General features: G+C 44.4%; 3 protein-coding genes across 3 annotated transcripts in view; 2 read left to right on the top strand and 1 right to left on the bottom strand.

Annotated features, from left to right (window-relative positions):
- LOC135898923 (uncharacterized) overlaps nt 1-19,452 on the top strand; it is a 78,404-nt gene that overhangs the window by 2,452 nt on the left and 56,500 nt on the right. The window contains exons 2-3 of the mRNA XM_065428174.1: nt 5,590-5,631; nt 10,245-10,271. Coding sequence (XP_065284246.1) covers nt 5,590-5,631; nt 10,245-10,271 — 69 coding nt within the window. The remainder of the gene's footprint in view (nt 1-5,589; nt 5,632-10,244; nt 10,272-19,452) is intronic.
- LOC135898102 (putative nuclease HARBI1) lies at nt 11,221-15,161 on the top strand. Its single transcript, XM_065426847.2, has 4 exons — nt 11,221-11,553; nt 12,102-12,237; nt 12,302-12,813; nt 14,766-15,161. The coding sequence occupies exons 1-3, from the start codon at nt 11,284-11,286 to the stop codon at nt 12,805-12,807; spliced, it is 912 nt and encodes a 303-aa protein (XP_065282919.2). The 5' UTR covers nt 11,221-11,283; the 3' UTR covers nt 12,808-12,813; nt 14,766-15,161.
- Nucleotides 14,600-18,689, bottom strand: LOC135898112 (uncharacterized). The gene is made up of 6 exons (XM_070526734.1): nt 17,467-18,689; nt 17,299-17,407; nt 16,788-16,854; nt 16,572-16,670; nt 16,349-16,473; nt 14,600-14,922 (listed from the first exon to the last, which is right to left on the bottom strand). The coding sequence occupies exons 1-6, from the start codon at nt 17,745-17,747 to the stop codon at nt 14,749-14,751; spliced, it is 855 nt and encodes a 284-aa protein (XP_070382835.1). The 5' UTR covers nt 17,748-18,689; the 3' UTR covers nt 14,600-14,748.

Below are 19,452 nucleotides of genomic sequence, written 5' to 3'. Positions count from 1 at the left end.
AGAATATCCCAAATCACCAGAGCAGCCCACGAATACGCGGGCCACCTGACCAATGTTAGCTGCCATACGTTTTGTGGTAAGGTAATTGGTACGCTGGGCACCGCGAGAGCCTGGGTTCATCCTTCGGTCACTAATAGATACGAGAAACACAAAATCGCATGAAAATGCGCCGCTTCAAATAGTCCTCCACCAGTAGGGAGGAGACGGAAACCAGCTCCTGAAGAACCTTGAACACCGGTGCCTCCCCGTGGCTCTAAGCCAAGCTAAGAAAGTGACCCGCTAGGCACTGACATAACTGTCCATAATATGAAAGCCGCACTCGCAGACATGTACAGGAACATGGCACTCGATGACGATGGGATGCAATATATTCTGCCGCGAAATCTCCCGAATGAGGACCTGGAAACGCGCTGTGCTGTGTGCAATCAGCCCTGGCATGCCGGCACTCTCCCTCTGGAATGGCGGCCTGCCGAAATCACTTTCATGCTCAAGCTCAAAAAACCACTGTGGAGCAAAAAGTTACGGCCAATTTACTTCACATCGTACATTGGAAAGCTGCTTGAGTATGTAATCTTAAAACGCCTCCAACCTTTCTTGGAGATGCACAATAGCTTCTCCCTCAACCACTTTGGAATTCGCCCCCGTTTGTACCCTCACGATGTTCTTCGTCACATTAAAGAGGATCTCGTATCTCGGATCTCGTCTGGCGGACCCTGATACGACGAGCACGAGCGCTGGCGGCTGCCATTGGGGCCCTGGACTACGGGCCTCCACGACATCCATCCTCTAACTTTATAATAGTTATTTTTTCTTCTTCTTCCTCTGTAGTCCCTTTCTAACAATGGATTAGTCCAAGTGTACAATGAGAATAATGAGTTAAGCCGCTGTGTCGGACGGGGTTCAAGCTCGAAATGAAGAAAGGTGTAGTTTCGAAATTGTTCGCACTGAAGTTGCTCAATGCTGTACAGAAACAGAGCGGTGATGTGGACGTTGTGTCGACAATATTCACGCACCGATACAGGCAGACAGTTCTCGCACAATAGTGAGTGCACGCATAGCCTGTGGCGTTCGTTCGGCATCTGCACGTCCACCTTCTACTCGCGCCAGTGCTTTGGTGCGTCCACTGCGCACGCTACATGGAGCTCTGCCACAGCGTTACACGGAAGTTTCATGAACAGGGGTGGTATTCTGTAAGAGTCCACCAAGTGGACTGTCTATTTCAGCCGCTGCTGATTGGCTAGGGCCGCTCGTCTCCTCTTGTCTCGTACGGCTGCATCCAATTAGCCGCGGTCGAAATGGACATTCCACCAGGTGTATATTTACAGAATTCCCCTCCTTCCCCTCCGATGAAAAGTATTGAAGGACCAAGCTTCTACGATGCCTTTTCGCATCGCCCGCCAATCTAGTCTTCGTTTTGCTTCTGTGCAATAAAAACTAAAAAAAACATGATTCTTTCGGAACTCTCTTTTCGAATGCAACTCCACGTGCTCCGCTGTTTCTTCTTTCCACTTTCTGACGAAAATGTACGGGGCAGCAGTAGGGTTTAGGCGCTGCCCTTTCGTGGACATCCCGCAGATGTGCAGCAAAACAGGACTCATCTGCTATTCACTCGAAGTGTTCACAGCACAGAAAGTCACGCTTTGGCGGTACCCATGATGGATGCGATGAGCGCGCAATCCGAATTCATATTCTTCGAAGCTTCAGCTCTGCCATGAATGTGTGACATGTCTTGTCTCTGATGGCGATACATTTCCCACACCCTTTTGTGCAGGAGCCTACAGGCATTCTCCTGCGTTCTGCCAGGTGCGTCACTGGTAGCAACACTAAGCAGGGGTGCTATAACGTAAAAGTATTCCAAACTTTTCTATTCCAATTCTGCAATCAGCGCTCTGCGATTGCTAAAACTTTTTTTGAGCCGCCCCCACTTTAACTGCCTGTCACGGGATGTCGCAAAAACCGCGATAGCTTCCCATCTGATATGATATGACCGAACAAATGAAAAACAGTTGTCTGATTCGACACCTTTACGCCATTAGCCTTCGGCTATTGGTCAAAAGGTTTTGGGCTGGACCCACTTCACCTGCCTGTCACGCGGCGCCACAAGACCCCAAAAACTCACCGCGTCACAGTGACGTGCACGCGTTAAATGGGCGTTAATATGCCAAAAAAACTGAATTTTCATCTGTATAGCCGCAGGCTGCCCAGTTCCGAAAGGAATGAAAGCTGGCTGCCGATGTTCGCTGAGGCACTGGCTACTCGCCCCCACCGGAGAGCATGAGTTTGCGCATAATAAAGCTTTTTGCATGGCCATGTAATGTATTTGAGCACTTTCGGAACGTTTACGACCGCGTTCTGCCTACTCTTCCTTGCTGAGTATTCCTCTAGTCTCATTCTTAAGCTTCCCTTGCATGCCGCACCGAATATCCACCAGCCACCACAATCTAAGGGAAAGCGGACCAATCGCAGACGTCGGCGCCAGCCTCTTTATCCTGTTCTCGACATCCAGTACCGCGGCTCGGCCCCATCGAACCCATGTTCATTTGAGCGTGCTCCTCGCCTCTTGTCAGACAATTAGATAATACAAGCCGCTTGGTGTAGGCAATGCTATTTGTTTTTCAAGCGAACAAATGTGACCTCCTATGAACAAAAACAGCGTTTTCTTCGTCTGTTCAGAGAACCCCGTGGGTGACCGCCTGATGCTGGCGTTGGCGGTTACGCAAATTTGACGTCAGGAGATTGGAATAAAAACATATTGGAACAGTTTTACATTATAGGGCCCCAGCACACACGACAAACTTTGAAGGCAACACAAAATTTTGTAGACTTGGCCACAAGCTCCGCTTGTATGCGGCCGGGAGCATGTGCTCAGATAGAACGTCGTGCGCTGTCATTCGCCGCCATCCATGCGGGTGATGGCTGGAACGCAGGTCTCCGGCCCAGAGAACGTCAGGGAAACGTCACTTCCTCTAGTTCAAAGTGCGGCCGCTACATGCGAGATTTTGCGAAAAAATGCATGAACTTCGTACATTTCCACTAGTTTCTCGATGAAAGCAAGGCTGTGTCAAGCAATTTCAGCGCCTAAGCTTCCATTTGGACTAAAGATCTCGGCAACAAAAGTTTTCTTCAGTATCCCTCTAAGCTTGAAAGCAATAAGCTTAATAAATAATAAGGGAACTATACCTAATCATCTTTTTAACCAATTTATTTCGCGCACATACTGCAATGCATGAATTCAAGCCAGTTTCTTCAGAAGGCCCATGCACATGGAAATAATTTGGAACTAACACCTGTTTTGAGATAAGCGCAGTCAAAATAGCGGTGAAAGTGCACTGTTCGACTTTCTTACCGAAACACTTTCTTATGTACTGAAGCCTAAAAAGCACTGGAATACAAATTATTTTGTCGTCAACTTATGTGATTACCTCAAAAATAGCGTCAAGTGCAATATTAGTTCTAAGTTGACCAGACATTCGAAGATTAATTGCGATTTGGGCAAGAACAATATTTGCTTCTAAAGTAATTACGAGACTTTACTATCCGCTCAATATTAGAATTTTTCTACATGCAAGGTGATATCAAAAAAAAATCTGTGGATGATTAAAAGAAAACACCGCCTATAGTGATGCATGGTATGATGATGATATATGAGGTTTTATGGCGCAGGTGCCAGGTGCGAAAAGAGAATTCCATATGCATGGTACGCCGAATAGCGATAGCTGTTGTGTACTGTATGGATCAAAATTTTAAGTGTAGAAATAAAGACACTTAGGCCGTCTTTCGCTTGATGGTAATTGACACTGTAGACCTGTAGACAGCAGGCGGCAGACAGCTGTTCATAAACAGCAGTAGAATGGAACGTCCAACAGCAATGTTTTTGAAATCATACTTGTAATGCCATAACACACAGATTGCAAAGAGGTAGACGAAACGCATGCGTATTTAGATAGATATCCCCATGATAGATATGTAGATATAATCATCTAAGAGTCACTGAAAAAAAAACGTCCCAACTTAGCACTTCTCTGCTAGCTATTCCATTATTTTTCTCAGTTTTCTTATGGCACATAATAACTTGCCGTTACGATTGTTAATTGCCTGGCCGCGGATCTAGAATCTCGCTTTTGTGCGTTGTTCGTGCATGAGTAGATGATGGTAGCCTAGCATTGCAACCAGCCTAGACGGGCGGGGATACTACTTTATCAAGCATCCTTTCAGTGTTCGCTGAGATTCGTTTTTTTTTTTTTTGCGAAGTGAGAACCGCTGAGAGCCTGACTCTCCGCTATAAGTGGGAAACAGCTTTATGTCATTGTGTAGCTTTTAGCGTGCTTTTGATATTACAAAGACATCATCCAATAAAAAAAATCTGGTGCAAGAGAAATTTGTGGTGACACGCCAGTACAGAATGGGGCATTTAACCACAATACGTCGTAAAACTCGGCATGGTGGCACCCGCAACTTATATGCATTTCAAGTGTTCGTGCTATTTGCATCGTAGTATTTTCGTCCCTTCCTCATTTTAGCATGTGATCTAATATTCTGCATTGTACGGTAACAAAATAGAAAAGCAATACTGGTTTGTAAGTACCAATGGTGTGCTATGAATCCATTTAGCGATATTTACTGGTTGTTAACTGACCTCGTCTCACAATATATACATATATATATATATATATATATATATATATATATATATATATATATATATATATATATATATATATATATATATATAGAAATGAAGGTGCACACGTACGAAAATTGCATCTTTAATGTTTCTAACGTTTCGGCCGTGGCACGGCCTTCGTCAGAATAAAATAGTTTTTATTTGACGAAGGCCGTGCCACGGCCGAAACGTTACACACAATAAAGATGCAATTTTCGTAAGTGTGCACCTTCATTTCTCAATCTACTTATGCACCGGACCTACAGAACTTCGCATTGAAATATATATATATATATATATATATATATATATATATATATATATATATATATATATATATATAATGAAGCTGATTATGGACGTTTCGGCCGGGGTCCGGCCTTCATCAGTATGAAGGCCGGTTATATATATATATATATATCGGTGTGGTCGGTATGTATAACTGACTATACATACCGATCAGAAAGACACAAAATGCTGCAATGAATGTTTTCTAGAACGGTCTACAACTTTCGCATTCGCAATTGTGCCCTAACAACGCTCATGCTAAGAGGGACAACCTATCTTAACTAATTATGGAATTAGGCCTAGTACAATATATAGTCGGACCGTCTTCATACTATATGGCCAGCAACATGCATTTGGTCACGTCACCCGTAGAGGGCTTAGTAGAATTCCTGAACCTTGACATAAATGAGCTGCCTATTTACGCTGTATGTTGATGCGACGGCTTCCAGCGCCTTCAGTATTCCACGTGGTATCTATGGTTGTAAAGAAATAGCGTATATATGCTACACATCTACTCCGTCGTGGCGGCAGCAGTGCTGTTAATTGTGACCTTATTCATTATTGCATATTTGTAACACCTAGAAACTTAACTTCCAAGTCTCAGACGAGGCTAAGCCGTGCGTTCTCTTCTTTTCCAGACAACCAACCTGGATACGACTCTGCATATCAGTCCAGCTTGGGTTAGTATGTACAACACATTCTTTGATATACGTGATTTTCTTTCATCTGGCCATTGGTAATGTTCCTATACTTAGCATTTTCTCTCGAATGGGTCCCTGCCATGCACACAGTAGCTTCGGCATCGTTTAATGGGACCCAAAACCACCCGCGACATGTCGTGCGATGTCGGTATAAATGACAAATAAAACTATTTTGTAGTGATAAAATTGAGCACGCTGTTCGTTATTTACGCAAAAATTAAATTTTAAAGTTGGCGCGTTAAATTCCAAAGAAGCAAAAGTAAAAAATGATGGTGTGTGGAACGAACCGGCCGCGAAAGCTTAGTGCTTGAAGTGTATGCAATCAGATTACTATACGTAAGTCGGCTGCTACAATTATCGTTCAAAACCGCCGCTTTTATACCACATAGACGCTTGCGCTATGTTCTATCCTTATTACGAGTAACTGACAGAACAAACTTCATAATAACGAGCGGCGCTGCCTTCGTGGCATCCAGTGGAATGGCAGAGCCGTGGTGTCCCTCATGGCATGGGGGCTCAGATGAGTGCTTTCATTGGTGCGGGGGTTTGCATTCGAGTACGTTCAGTTCTCTGGTTCCCTTATGAAATACAAAAAAATGCTGCTGGCTAATTGTTCCCCGAATGGGTGCCACCACTACATGAATAAGACCACTGGAATATCCCACCACTCCCCACCAATGGCGCGTGCAATCGCTATCATGGTCACCTACGACTGTTTGCAGCATATTTCTAGCGTTCGACTTCATAATGACGTTCGCGACTGAAGATTCGGAAATGATTATGAAAACTGTTCGAAGGCGTTACCACAGCAGCATTGGACACTGTGACCGGTAAGCTTTCCACTGCATGAAAGAAAATGGCTACCACAAAAATTAGTTGGTTGTCGGTCCCTTTAATGTAATTAGACCTATGATCTATACTTCTCCCTGCATAAAGCAGAAGTAAACATTCTTTCCTCTACGAGCGCCATATACCCGTTTTGCGTACATGACATCGCTCCGTATACTTCTCAAACTTTTTATCTCGCCGATTTGATGTTTGCATTAAGGCAAAGCTTGCGACCGGTATGGTGCATAAATATCAGAAAAATTGCACCACATTGTAGTTGTTGCCTTTTTGTTGCATAAACATAAAGATTTCATGAAAAAAGACATTTTGTAAAATATGAACACTCCTATTTTTACCAGAATATTGCCGTTATTGTTCCCATTTTGAATGCTGCTGTGTCTAAGTGAGCAGGTATCTAATAAATGCCAATAATTATTTAATTACACTTATAAGTAAGCGTGCAAATATGTCTAGGAAAGATAGTAAGATAATTGTGGAGTGTTTTTTCAAAGTAATATCCGAAAGCCGTAAAGCAGCGGTTGCACACATGCCGATGGTGAGTCATTCACTTGAGCATCAGTGCCGTAGCGTAAAATATTTGCGAGGTAATTTTGCCAGCAAATGCTCTCACCAACTAATATTCTGAACGTTGGCAGTGGTATCAGTGTTAAAATTGAATCAGCGCTGTCATATCCAGGAGATGTCTGCGGCCATGCAAAAATATCGTCCAATTTCCAGCGAGAATATTTTCTTTCGAGCAGTAGGAGTAAATATTTTATTGCTCCTAATAACACACCTGAAAAAAATTTTCCGAATATAACACTTTCAAGCATTTGTTTAACAAATGTATACCAAACACCGTCTTTCGCCCACATGGATTTAGCTCTGAAGGCATATCAGCCATAACGATCCCCCCTTTTCCCCGAAATTTGGTGTCAGTGGCATCCGCAGTTCTTTCAATACAACTAGCTAAATTTTAGGTTGTTCATAAAGCCCACTTAAACAATCTCATAAAAACTCATAAACAATCTCATAAACAATCTCATAAAAACAATCTCAATAACTAATAAAAACAGTCTTAATTCACTCACACACTTCTGACTTTGCCTACACATCCTTCGTAACATGCACCACATGCTAACGAAGCATGAAGGTTACTCGATTTCTTCACCAAGGACACCGCGGGCGCTTATATAACGTATAAAGATAGGCAGAAATTGAGCACTGAATACACCTATGTTCTCGCCAGGAGCATTAAACTCTCTCCTCAGATTGCAACTAGCATGATCCAAGTTTTCCTTATGTGAACATGGTGACACGTGTGGTTCTCCCAGGACTGTGGAAAACATTGCATAGAATGGCCGTACGCCATTTTCAAGCACGTGTCTAAGCAATTTTTTTTGCAATCCCGTAATTAACTGATGCTCATAAAACTTCCCTCGCGCATCACCCATGGGATGTCCCCATTCTTCATGGAATGAAACATTGCCGTTAATTTAGCATTGCTTCCTACTGGGCTCATAAAACACGCTGGTAAATCTATGCAGGCCATATATAAGTAATCTTCCGCTAGAGTTAAACTCATTCTACCGAGTTAATATTTTTATACTATATCATACACGGCATTATTCTTATTTCGATAAGCTATGAGCACCGCGTCTCGGACAGGTCAGAAGAAAAGGTAGAGAAAACCAAGAACGCGTCTCGTACAACGCACAAAAGGTAGCGTTGATAAAATTTTAATGGACATAACATACGCAATTCGCACTCACGTTTTCACGTTGCCAGTCACATGGGCCACAATATCGTCAAACAAAATATTGCTGTCACTTTTGCTTCAACAAATCGAACCGGTTTATTTTGTAAGCATTTGGCACAGTGACTTTGAAAACGCTGAAAACGAGTGTTGATCAATTTTGTTGAGCCTCAATTTTCCGGCACACTTCACCCATAGCATGACTGTTCCCCCCCCCCTTTCCACCCCCCGCATCTGTGCCCCAATTTTCGCTAAATACAAACTCCGTAAACGATATAGTTCCTTGAGGAGAGTGCGAAAACTTCACTATATTGTCTCTGAGCGCTTCCGATTGCACTTACTTCGTTGTAAATAAAACAAAAAGGAAAAAAATAGCAGCCAATTAGGTACTTGTGAGTGACTGCTAGCCCATTATTTCTAAAGCTGTGCTCGATTATCTTAAGTTTATTAACTCGATCATTGCTTGGTAACTTCTTCTAGCCATAACGTAGACTATTTTAATTAAATTCAATTGTGGGACTTCGTGACAAAACCATGATCCCATTAATAAACACGCCATAGTGGAGCACTCCACAGTAATTTGGACCACCCGCGGTTCTTTAACATGCACCTAAATCTAAGCACACGAGTATTTTATCCCATTTTGTCCCCATCAAAATGCAGCCACCATTGATGGGATTCTATCCCGCGAATTCATGCTTAGAAGACCAACACCATAGCCATGTACTAATTTGTAAATGCATGTTGACCTCCAGTTGAAATGCTTTGTGTAGAACATATGAAGTGCCTGGTTTTGTTATTTCTTGAGTGCATGCTTCATCTGTTAGGTCAAAACTATGTTTTTCAGCTAATCGATGTGCGGGTATATAACCTAAGTGATTACAGGAACGTGACCATTGTTCAAAATAAGTAGTGTTTCGTACAAGTGCTTAGCTAAATTTCCTGAGTTGCTGGACAGTATTTATCCATGTATATTGCGACAGGCTCCTTAGACACGTCATCGATCCCATCAAGCGATAAGATGTTTGGGTGAGGGCAACGAAGGGACATACTGCGGGCATAAAACCCTATTTGCATGTATTTTCGCTATGAGCGATACAGCATAGTAGCAACCAAGATAGCACGTAACAAGCTGCATTTGCGTTTCCTTAGTACTTACATACTCCTGCTGTTGGAAGGTTTGTTTAATGTAATGGGGGATGAGTAGCTTAGGATAGGGCTCTGTCTCTTCGACGTAAGAATCTTGTATGGAAGTTTGGCGGTGCTGCTGCTGTTGGCGCTGGTCTTCCTCCCCACACTGCGGTCTCCTTAAATCTCGTAACGTTTGGTGTTGTCCCCCCGCCTCAAGGACAAGAACACTCACAATGTACAGATCTTAGTACAGCATTATGCGGCTTCAGGTGAACGATGTGAACGATATCAGTCTGGATAAGCGCAGATACCGCTGTACGTCTGCCTGCAGTCTTTTTGAAGAGCCCTAGGGGACCATATTCTAAAAATTAAATCATGGGGTTTTACGTGCCCCAACCACTTTCTGATTAAGAGGCACGCCGTAGTGGAGGACTCCGGAGATTTCGACCACCTGGAGTTCTACACCTAAGTCTAACTACACGGGTGTTTTCGCATTTCGCCCCCATTGAAATGAGACCGCCGTGGCCGGAATGCGATCCCGCGACCTCGTGCTCAGCAGCCTAACGCCATAGCCACTGAGCAACGACGGCGGGTGACTATATTTACAGTCTGATGATAGCTTCTATAAGGCTGTTATCATAAAGCATGTGGCCAATGCTTGCTAGTCTAACACCGCGGCAGCTGTCGGGGACAATTAACAGAATTACCTTTCTTGAGGGAAACACGCTTCTGAACAGCTCCTGCCCAAGGGGGTGGTGTCGAGAGGGAGGGGGGCTCTATAGCCTTCTTTCACTCGTCATGGTCTAGGTCTGTTATAACGAATGTCGTCTACGATGCGAAAATGTGTAGAAATACAAGATTTTTTTCTTTTGTTCAGACGAATCACAGATACCCGCGTCTACTGGTAAGTACATGGGACGTACTTACACCTTTTTCCTACTAACTTCAACTTCCCCACTTGTTTCTAGTCACACCTCGTTATGAGGAATCCAAATTTAGGGAACTAAAATTATAGTGCCGGGAAATGCTATTCCCAACTCCCCCAGGCACCCATGTATTTACCCTGCAATAGAGTGAAAGCGGCTATAGTGACGAAAAGGGGTGCGATCGCGCAAACAGCTCGCTTTTCCGTTCTCTCGCTTGCCCTCTCGTGATTCGTTGGCGCCCGCGCGTTTCGTCACGGCCGTCATTGCGCCGGGGCGGGACCACAAAATACGTTTACGTCACACTCCTGTCAATCATTCCAAAAGCGAGGGGAAACGGCCGCTTTCGTGGAACGGTCGACAAGGGCATTCGCTTCGAAGAATGAATGGCCGTTGCCATAGCAGCGCTAGTAGCAGACGATGCGCCTGTCGTCTGCTCATAATGTCGTCGCTCGCCGAACATGGCTGGCCCTGGCGGGGGTCGAGTTTTTCGAGATTAAAACGCGATCCGCCATCGCCGAACCTTAGCGATGTTAATTATTGAAAACAACTGTGATCACAGTGAAATTAAATGCTGCGCCTGCGCTGTGATAAATATAAATAGTGCTGTTTTAATTTTGATTGATCCGAGTGCATTTGTCGAGAATGCTCGCCGTTTCACGTTGTGCTCAGAGAATCGCGTTCATTGTTCGGCGGTTTGTTTGGTGCTCACGAGTCGCGATGGCCGCTCCTATTATCGCGCTTTTGGAGTCGCTCGGGCAGCCTCGGCAACGCATCTTTCGGGACGCATTTGACGAGCTTACCGAGGAAGAGTTCCGCGACCACTTCAGGCTCTCGAAGCGCACTGTGCGCTGGCTCTGCGAGCAACTGGAAGACGCCATCGGTGGCCTTCGGACCGGTGGCATCACGACGCAAGAGAGGGTGCTTTGCGCTCTCCGTTTCTTCGCGACGGGGAGCTACCAAAGATCCATCGGCAGCGAAGAATTCGTATCGATGGGGCAAGCTTCCGTGAGCGAAAGCATTCACGCAGTTGCGGAAGCAATAACCGTGGTGGGCCGGCAACAGGGCTGGGTAAGCTTCCCGTTGTCAACGGCCGGCAAGGCTACTGCAAAGGCGGCCTTTGCGGTTCGGGGCCGCATTCCCGGTGTAGTGGCCTGCGTCGACGGGACGCTCATAGCGATCAAACAGCCCGAAGGACTCAGCCCGGGCGAGACCGCGGGCTTCATGTCAAGAAAGGGCTTCTACGCCTTGAATACCATGATCGTAAGTACTCACGATCTGACATTTTTTTTTGCACGCTCTCATCTTTTATTAGGTTATCGGTTTTATGTAATGCCGTCGTAGTGTGTACAATACGGGTACCACGTAAAGCAATATCGATCGTGATCGAACCCGTTCGGAATTTAATTTCTCGGTCCAGATTGACTCATTTGCTTAAGCTGCGGGAGGCAGGTAATCGCGGTTGATAATTTCGAACCGAATCAACTTGATCGATAGTGCCCTTGCGGTACGGGTATAAGAGTACGCATTCAACAACCAAGGCGGCTATGATGAGCGTTAATTCACAAATGTCTCGTGAATGTAGCTTTTTGCACATTTCTTGCAATAATTAAAGAAGACTATTTCGGAGATTGCTTTTTACTAATGTGAGAAAGAATGCAGCTGTGTCTGGGAAAGAATTATGAAATCATGTTGTTGCAAAAAGATTTCATTCAGACTATTTATCTGTCAGCATGACGTGAAATATGAGAATATTCCAGCTCAAATTGCTTATTCTGAACCATTTTCCGCCCGTTTGTTCTGCCCTCCAGGTGTGTGATGCCCATATGCGCATCGTGGACATCGATCCCCGTTTCCCCGGATCGTGCCATGACTCCTACGTGTGGAGGCACTCACCACTGTTAGGCCGCCTCACACGTAACCTGCGACGTGGAGAATGGGTGCTTGGTGAGTGCTGCAGACATGTTGCAATCAGTGAAGTATATTACACAGTTATGTTTCCAACATGCAGGAGACTCGGGCTACCCTCTTGAGCCATGGCTGCTGACTCCTGTGCCAGGCCATCCAGGCATTGACACTCCGGAGGGGCGCTACAACCAGGCCCATGCCTCCATGAGGAACGTTGTGGAGAGGGCTATTGGCGTCTTGAAGGCAAGGTTCCGGTGCCTTCAAAGGTACCGGACACTCCTTTATGAGCCCAAGGATGCAGCCACAATCGTGGCAGCCTGCGCCGCTCTCCACAACATTGCTTTGAAGGCAGGGGAGCCGGAGCTGCAGGACAGTGATGAGGAGGCTGATGACAACCAGCCACCGCTGCAACAGGGCTTGCCTGTGTCTCAAGGGCACCACACCTGCCGGCAAGAAACGCCCAGAGAGCTGCTGATGAGGGCGAAGCAGATGAGGAGCCAGGTTGTCAACCTGTTCTCTGCGGCCCCTAGCTGGCGTACCACTCACCTGCGTGTGCTGCATCGTCGGCTGAGGCAGCAACAGCAGCCTCGTCGCGCGGCTCAACCGTAAAGCCAGGTGAGTTCTCCAACATCGGCGTGAAAAGGCAAACCTCATAATGCCATTGAAAAATTGAAATGGTCGCCCTTGATAAAAAGGATGCAAGGCATTTTCAAAAATATTTGTTTTAATTAATACTGAAATCCCCATTGCGGATTTTCACAGGGTGTGTCACAGTAACAAAAGGTTTAGAAACAGTGGAAGAGACGTTAAAAAAGTGTTGCTGGGCAACTTAGTTCGTGATGGGAACGCAAATTCAAGGAGAATACAAAAAACAGCACAAGCACCTGAGCGGGTGTGCTGCTGCATCTTTTTTCCGGGTTCTTTTTTTCTTTTGTAATTTTATTCCTAAATAACTAGAAACACAAAATACAAAATGACACTCTGTTATAACAGGGAATTTTGAAAACAAAACAGACAGAGGTAGGTTTTGCACGAAGACATGTCGTGCCATTTCGACATTTTTGTCCACCCCTGTAGCCAGCTGGGTAGCTAGATTGAAACGTCACAAGAACATTTCATTTCACACTGCAACGGGCACATTGTTCATGTAGTATATTCAGCCAGCATGGAGTAAAGCCAAGACATGGTGTAGCTCAAGGAAATGGTATTACTTTAATGTACTCCATGGTTTCAACTTTGTAAACATCCTCGTGTCACAAAAAAATACAGATAAATGTCAGCCGCTACATGTTCTGCATTCAGATACACCCCATATAATACAACATATCTGAAGTAGTAACAGTGACGAAATATGTCAGAATGAGCTGGACTAACGTGCTGCTGTAGCAGGAAGCCTGCAGGACGTGTGTATGTCACATATCACAGCACCTTGAACTGCTTTTCAGTATCAGGTACAGTAATGCACTCCATAGCTGTAGCTTAGCATATATAAAGTTACATGGAAGTAGTAGCAAAAAAATATCACAGCAGGAGCCTATGTGGCTAGCCAGAAGTGCTTCATGTAACACTTATTACCCTCTCATTATAAAAGTGGTAAGCATACAAATAAAAAGCATCATGCAAGCCTGACGCATTCTGTACTTCGATATAAATGGCAGGAATAACATGACCTAGTTGAAAACAATATGACTAATACTGTTTTTCTCCGCGTACAAGGCATCAGCTGTTAGCTGGAGAATCCCCGTCAGGCGCCAAATCAAGAGTTAGCTTCACTATATGTAATGTGTAACACAATTATAAAGCAGCCATCTAGTGATTTCAGGTAGACACTGGATATGGAACCTTGCAAGAAAAAAAATTGGACCTCAGTGCAACAACACAGAGTACAGAAAGAGCAACGCTAGCATGACTGCCACCTAACTCATATGACTGAAACACCCTAAACATATTAATGATACTTGCTAAAAAATACTAAAACATACTAACAATAAAGTTACAAAAATAGTATGCAATTTCTTGTGCACATAACGGAAATAAGGTAACTATTTAATTTCTGCTACCTTCGAGTAACATCTCAAAGTTTAGATCACTAAAAAAATATTTAAATGTACAAAACAAGATCAAAGTTATAATGAACGAATAATAATGAATAATACGAAAAATACAAGTAATAAATAATATAACTTCAAATGTACAAAACAAGATCAAAGTTATAATGAATGAATAATACAAAAAATACAAGTAATAAATAATAAAACTTCAAATGCACAAAACAAGATCAAAGTTATAATGAACGAATAATAATGAACGAATAATAATGAATAATACAAAAAAATACAAGTAATAAATAATAAAACTTCAAATGTGCAAAACAAGATCAAAGTTATAATGAACGAATAATAATGAATAATACAAAAAAATACAAGTAATAAATAATAAAACTTCAAATGTACAAAACAAGATCAAAGTTATAATGAACGAATAATAATGAACGAATAATAATGAATAATACAAAAAATACAAGTAATAAATAGTAAAACTTCAAATCGCCTATTCCCTCCTTGCAGCCACTGCCTCCTGCATCAGCTGGCCCAAGAGCTGCGAAAGCTGCCCCACTGGCCGCAGTGCCTCCGCTACTTGGTCGGCCTGCCGCTCCACAGCAGCCACGACCCGCTCAGTAGCTGCAGCCAGCCGGTCTACGCCCTGGCGGATACCACGCAGGAGCTAGAAATAAATCATTACATCAGCATCCATTCCCGCACAATCGGTCAAGCACCTCTACAGCAAAGTGACCTGCATAACGAAAGAGTAATTATGTTCGGTCGGTTCCTAGTGAGGCGTGCTGTGCACAATGTTTACAAAGTGAGCTGTAAAACGGATGATTTCGGTGGTCCCAAGCACTTTAGGTATAAAAGCGCTCAACTGCATGTATGCTCATTCAGGTTACCATATGTTCATTAGTTATGGGGACAAGGACAAACACTTTCTATGTTGTTGTCTGTCTGCACCATGGTATCTGTTTTTTGTTGTTGGTTTTCATGTAGTTGTGCAAAGAAATATCAATACCATATGTACTTTTATGCTGTCGAGCCGCCGGAAAGTTAACAGATGGCATAGCAATAAGTTTGGGATTGCAAATGAGCAAGCGACCTTGACATGTATCACTGTAGCAAAGAATGCTAGGCCCTATGTTGCATTTTGTTGCAAAAGCATGTATTGGACCCTGTATATAAATTGTTATTCAAGCATTGCAAGCTGTGGCACTGCCATTATATGTGATGTTTCCCAGCTTTCCAGAACAAGTTAGCAACTTCAAACTTTGTGGAAATAGCCACAGTCCTGAGTGTATTGTGTGGCAAAGTTTTCCTCTTACTGCCTTAATTACAACCATTGCAACTCATTAATTAACAGTGTTCTCCTTTTTTATGTTTCAATAGTTTATTGAGGTTTGTGTTCTCCATCGTCCTCAATGAACTATGCAAGCTATAGTGTTTCTAAGTGCGTCAAAATAAAGGAAACTTTACGGCGATGTGAAGCGCCGCTGCCTTGGGAAAAATGTTTCAGACATGAATATTTTTGTGTGATGGGGGAGAACTATCACAATCAGCATGCGCAATCCGATGTGTGTGGTGCAATTACAGCATATGCGGAAAAATTCATTAGGTAATACTTGAAGGTGGGCGGCCAAGGTTTGAAACGAGTAAGTCATATGAGGCAGTGTTCTAAAACGAGTGATTTAATTACAGGCAACTTGCCATGTCTATGAAACTGCTCAAAAGAAAGAGCTTCAGTGGAAATAGGAATGTGTGAAGCTGTTATTGTGTGATTGATTGCAAGTGTCCCTGTTGTCTAGTCCACCCAGTTATTGCCTGTTGCAGAAATGCTAATGGCAGTGATTACTGTGTTTGAAGCTGTTACATTGTGTTAATGATTGCAAGTGACCGTGTTTATGACCATGTACGTAATGTATGATGATGTTCTCGTCCGTCTCCCTTAGTCTTTTTTTTTCAGTTCAGCTATTGAAACACGTGTTAGCCATGTATGTGAGTTATTGACCTGTGCAGCTCATCAAATTGCTAAAAAAATGTTACACCTGTCTACTGTCATTCTATTACGCTCCACCATATAAAGCAGGCAAGGGCACACGCACTTCGTTTGTCTCGTCGTTCTGTGCGACGGTCCTGGCGTAGTCATCCGCGAGCCGTTCGACCAAGGCGTCCCGGTGGGACGCCCGACGAGGGCCTCGCGACCGGCGCTGCACCCGGGGTTGGTAGCCTGGAAAAAGTACCACTTTTTAATGAACTAAACACACAACTACATTACGTCCAGTGCATTCAAGCTGTGACATTGCAGGATATTTCCTTTTCACTTACTGGTTCTCACTCCGCCAGGGCCAGCTGCAGGCTGTGCAGTGGCTGGAGGGCTTCGGGGCAGTGGCTCAACAGGGCCCACTCCTGGCTGCTGCAGTGCTCCTACATTGGTTATAGAGGGTACATTCACTCAACGGTTAGAGTAGAAATAGTTTGCGTTCCTTATATACGAAACAGATTCCACAAACAGGAAGGCAACAGGGAAGAGCAAAAGCTTACCTTCACGTGAAAGGCCACTGGTTCCTGCGGTGGTGCCCACAGATTCCACGGTCACCTCCATGGCGGGCTGAATTATGTATAAAATGCGAAGAAGCAGTTTTGTCAAGTTTGCGTAATCTGCTCCTCCCAATATGCACTAACATAGAGTTATGACAGCAGAAAAAAATCTCTTGAAATCCCAGTAGTAAACCATCTTGTCCATGCCAGCAGCAAACACATGCACATAAAGGAAGAAAAACTATTTCTGTTATACCAGTGTCACGCAGGCACTTTTGATCTGAATCGATCCCGATCGGGGCTAAATTTCTCTATTTCTATTGCCTCCTTCGCGGAATGAAGAAAGGAGCCAGTGGCTGTCGAGAAATTCCATCTAAACTGGGCGCGATTGCGAAGGAAGCGGCCTGCGTGACTGGGGTATAACATTGCTTACGCGATGCAGTATACGCGGCGCAACTACTGTAAATTACTGCCGCGTCCTCCCGTTTTTTTGGTGCGTTTGTCAATGGCTTACCTCGTCGAGTGGTTGGTAAAAAGCCTCGCACACTCCGGTCACCGTGGAGGTGCCCACTAGGGCGATGATGCGGCCACGAAGGCCGGGCAGACGGCCACCACCCGTGCCGCTGCAATTACGGACAGCATTGTAAATATCGAGAGCAACAGAACCGCTCCTCGACCTCACCTTTGACTTGCGGAAGCTGTGGCGGCATCTCGGCGCGAAAGATATACTTCTTTCCGCCAAAAGACCTGCCACTGTTCGGCTGTCTTGGCGGCCGGGCCCTCAGTGTTCAGCAGGGCGGCGAGCTCACTCCAAAGCTGCCGCCTCCGCTCCACCGTGCACTCCGGTGTGAGTGCACACGATGCCCGCACAAGATAGGGATGGCCCTCCATAAACGCCACCAACAGTTCGCGTTGGTGTGGCGACACGTGAGGGCCAAGCTTGACGTTCTTGTGCGACGACATTTTGGCAACTGACGAACAGCGATTTTGCAATTGAACTGCGCGCTCCCGCCAATTTGTTTTGACGTGTGCGATACCACCTAGCGGACTAAACCAAAATATATGCCGCTTAAATTAGTTTTCTGCTCTCGCATGAGATTTCCGAGGCAGATTATATGTTGCAACAGTAAGAATCTTTTTCTTATATTACGTGTTTAATTATTAAAGCATCGCAAACATTCTGCACTTAATGTATCGTCCCCGATCGAAGCTCAAACTGGTGACGCAAACTTCCGGGGCTGGGCTCGCTCGTTTATTGGCTGTGCTCTCCCTCCCGTTCTCACAAATCTTGCGGACGGCCTACTTTGTGACGTCGCAGCCAGACCGAACGAACGGAAAAGCGAGCTGTTTGCGCGATCGCACTCAAGAATACCTACAAAATGTTTCCTTACTATATTTAGGAACGACGAGAACACGTGTTTTCCTCTCATGGGGCGCTTATCAATGTGTGCAAGTATTCACTCATGAAATGATGCCAGCCACTCTCTTGCTTTGTTCTGCACCACGCGTGTAACAATATTGTCGTTCAGATTTCGGGCAACACAACATGACTAGAGCTCTTCATGCGATTCAAATTTAATTAAACGCAAGGGAGACGGCGAAGGATTACTATTTACTCTTTTAACGGCTTCAGTAAATTCTGACAAGATCACAAGAAAAAATTGCACAAACAACCGAATTTGAGCCCTTCACACCCAAAGATGCTTGAACTGCCTTTCACATTCACAGTGAAATCTGCCACGTATTGTAAAAGAATCAATGAACTTTGCTCACAAACATTTTGTCAGCAGTCTCATCTCAAGATACCGTTACCAATGATGTGCAATTCTTTTGTCAAAAAGCAAGTCTTATTGGCTCTTTTGAACGAGAATGAGGCGCCCATAGAAAGAAAAGCCTTTTTTCGTATTTACAGAAAGGCAAAAATTCTGAACTACGCGGATACAGTGAAGATACCAATACAGTTAAGATAGTCGCGTGGTGCTCACGATCATCCTATAACGAGGTCCTACTTTATTAGTAATGAACAAGAGGACACGCACAAGGTCAGGAAACTTCTGTTATTTTATATACCTATAGAGACAGTTTAGATTGTTCAATGATTATCTTATGTTTTTTATTGTACATTGCTGCTGTTTCTCTACTTCTATTATAACTGCGTGCTGAACTGTATCTCGGAGCAAAAGCCCCTATCAGGCTGTATAGCCTTTTGCTATTGCTTCGATTTCTGTTGATGTACAGAAAGAACGATATCAGCAAACAAACAAAGTCATCAATACCTGCTGTGCAGCAACAGGGCCAAACGGATACAAAGTGCTTGGTGCGATTGTTAGCCTCTCAAGCTTCCAGCCATCCTTGCTGTTCGGTAACATGCCAGAACGTCCAGGTGAGCTGTGTAGGCGGCAGTTGTGGCAATGGCTGCTGTAGGGGCAGGTAAGCGAAGGACAGTACAGTAAGAAGTTAACATGCAACTTGCTGCGGCACCGATGCTTGTATTTGTGGTAGAGGACCGTAAAGAGGACATCCATGACGCAAAAGGTTTCGTCAGTCACTCGAAAGCCCCTGCGCAAATGCCGCTGCCTGCTCAACTTGTCCTAGCTTTGGTACATATCTATGAGCTCTGCTACAGCACGTGGGCTCTCGGTATTCAGCATTTAGAAAACATATTCGG

Source organism: Dermacentor albipictus, chromosome 10 (genome assembly GCF_038994185.2).
Source record: "Dermacentor albipictus isolate Rhodes 1998 colony chromosome 10, USDA_Dalb.pri_finalv2, whole genome shotgun sequence".
Classification (NCBI taxonomy): domain Eukaryota; kingdom Metazoa; phylum Arthropoda; class Arachnida; order Ixodida; family Ixodidae; genus Dermacentor; species Dermacentor albipictus.
Note: the sequence above shows the minus strand (reverse complement) of the source record. Positions and strands in the feature narration are given on the sequence as shown.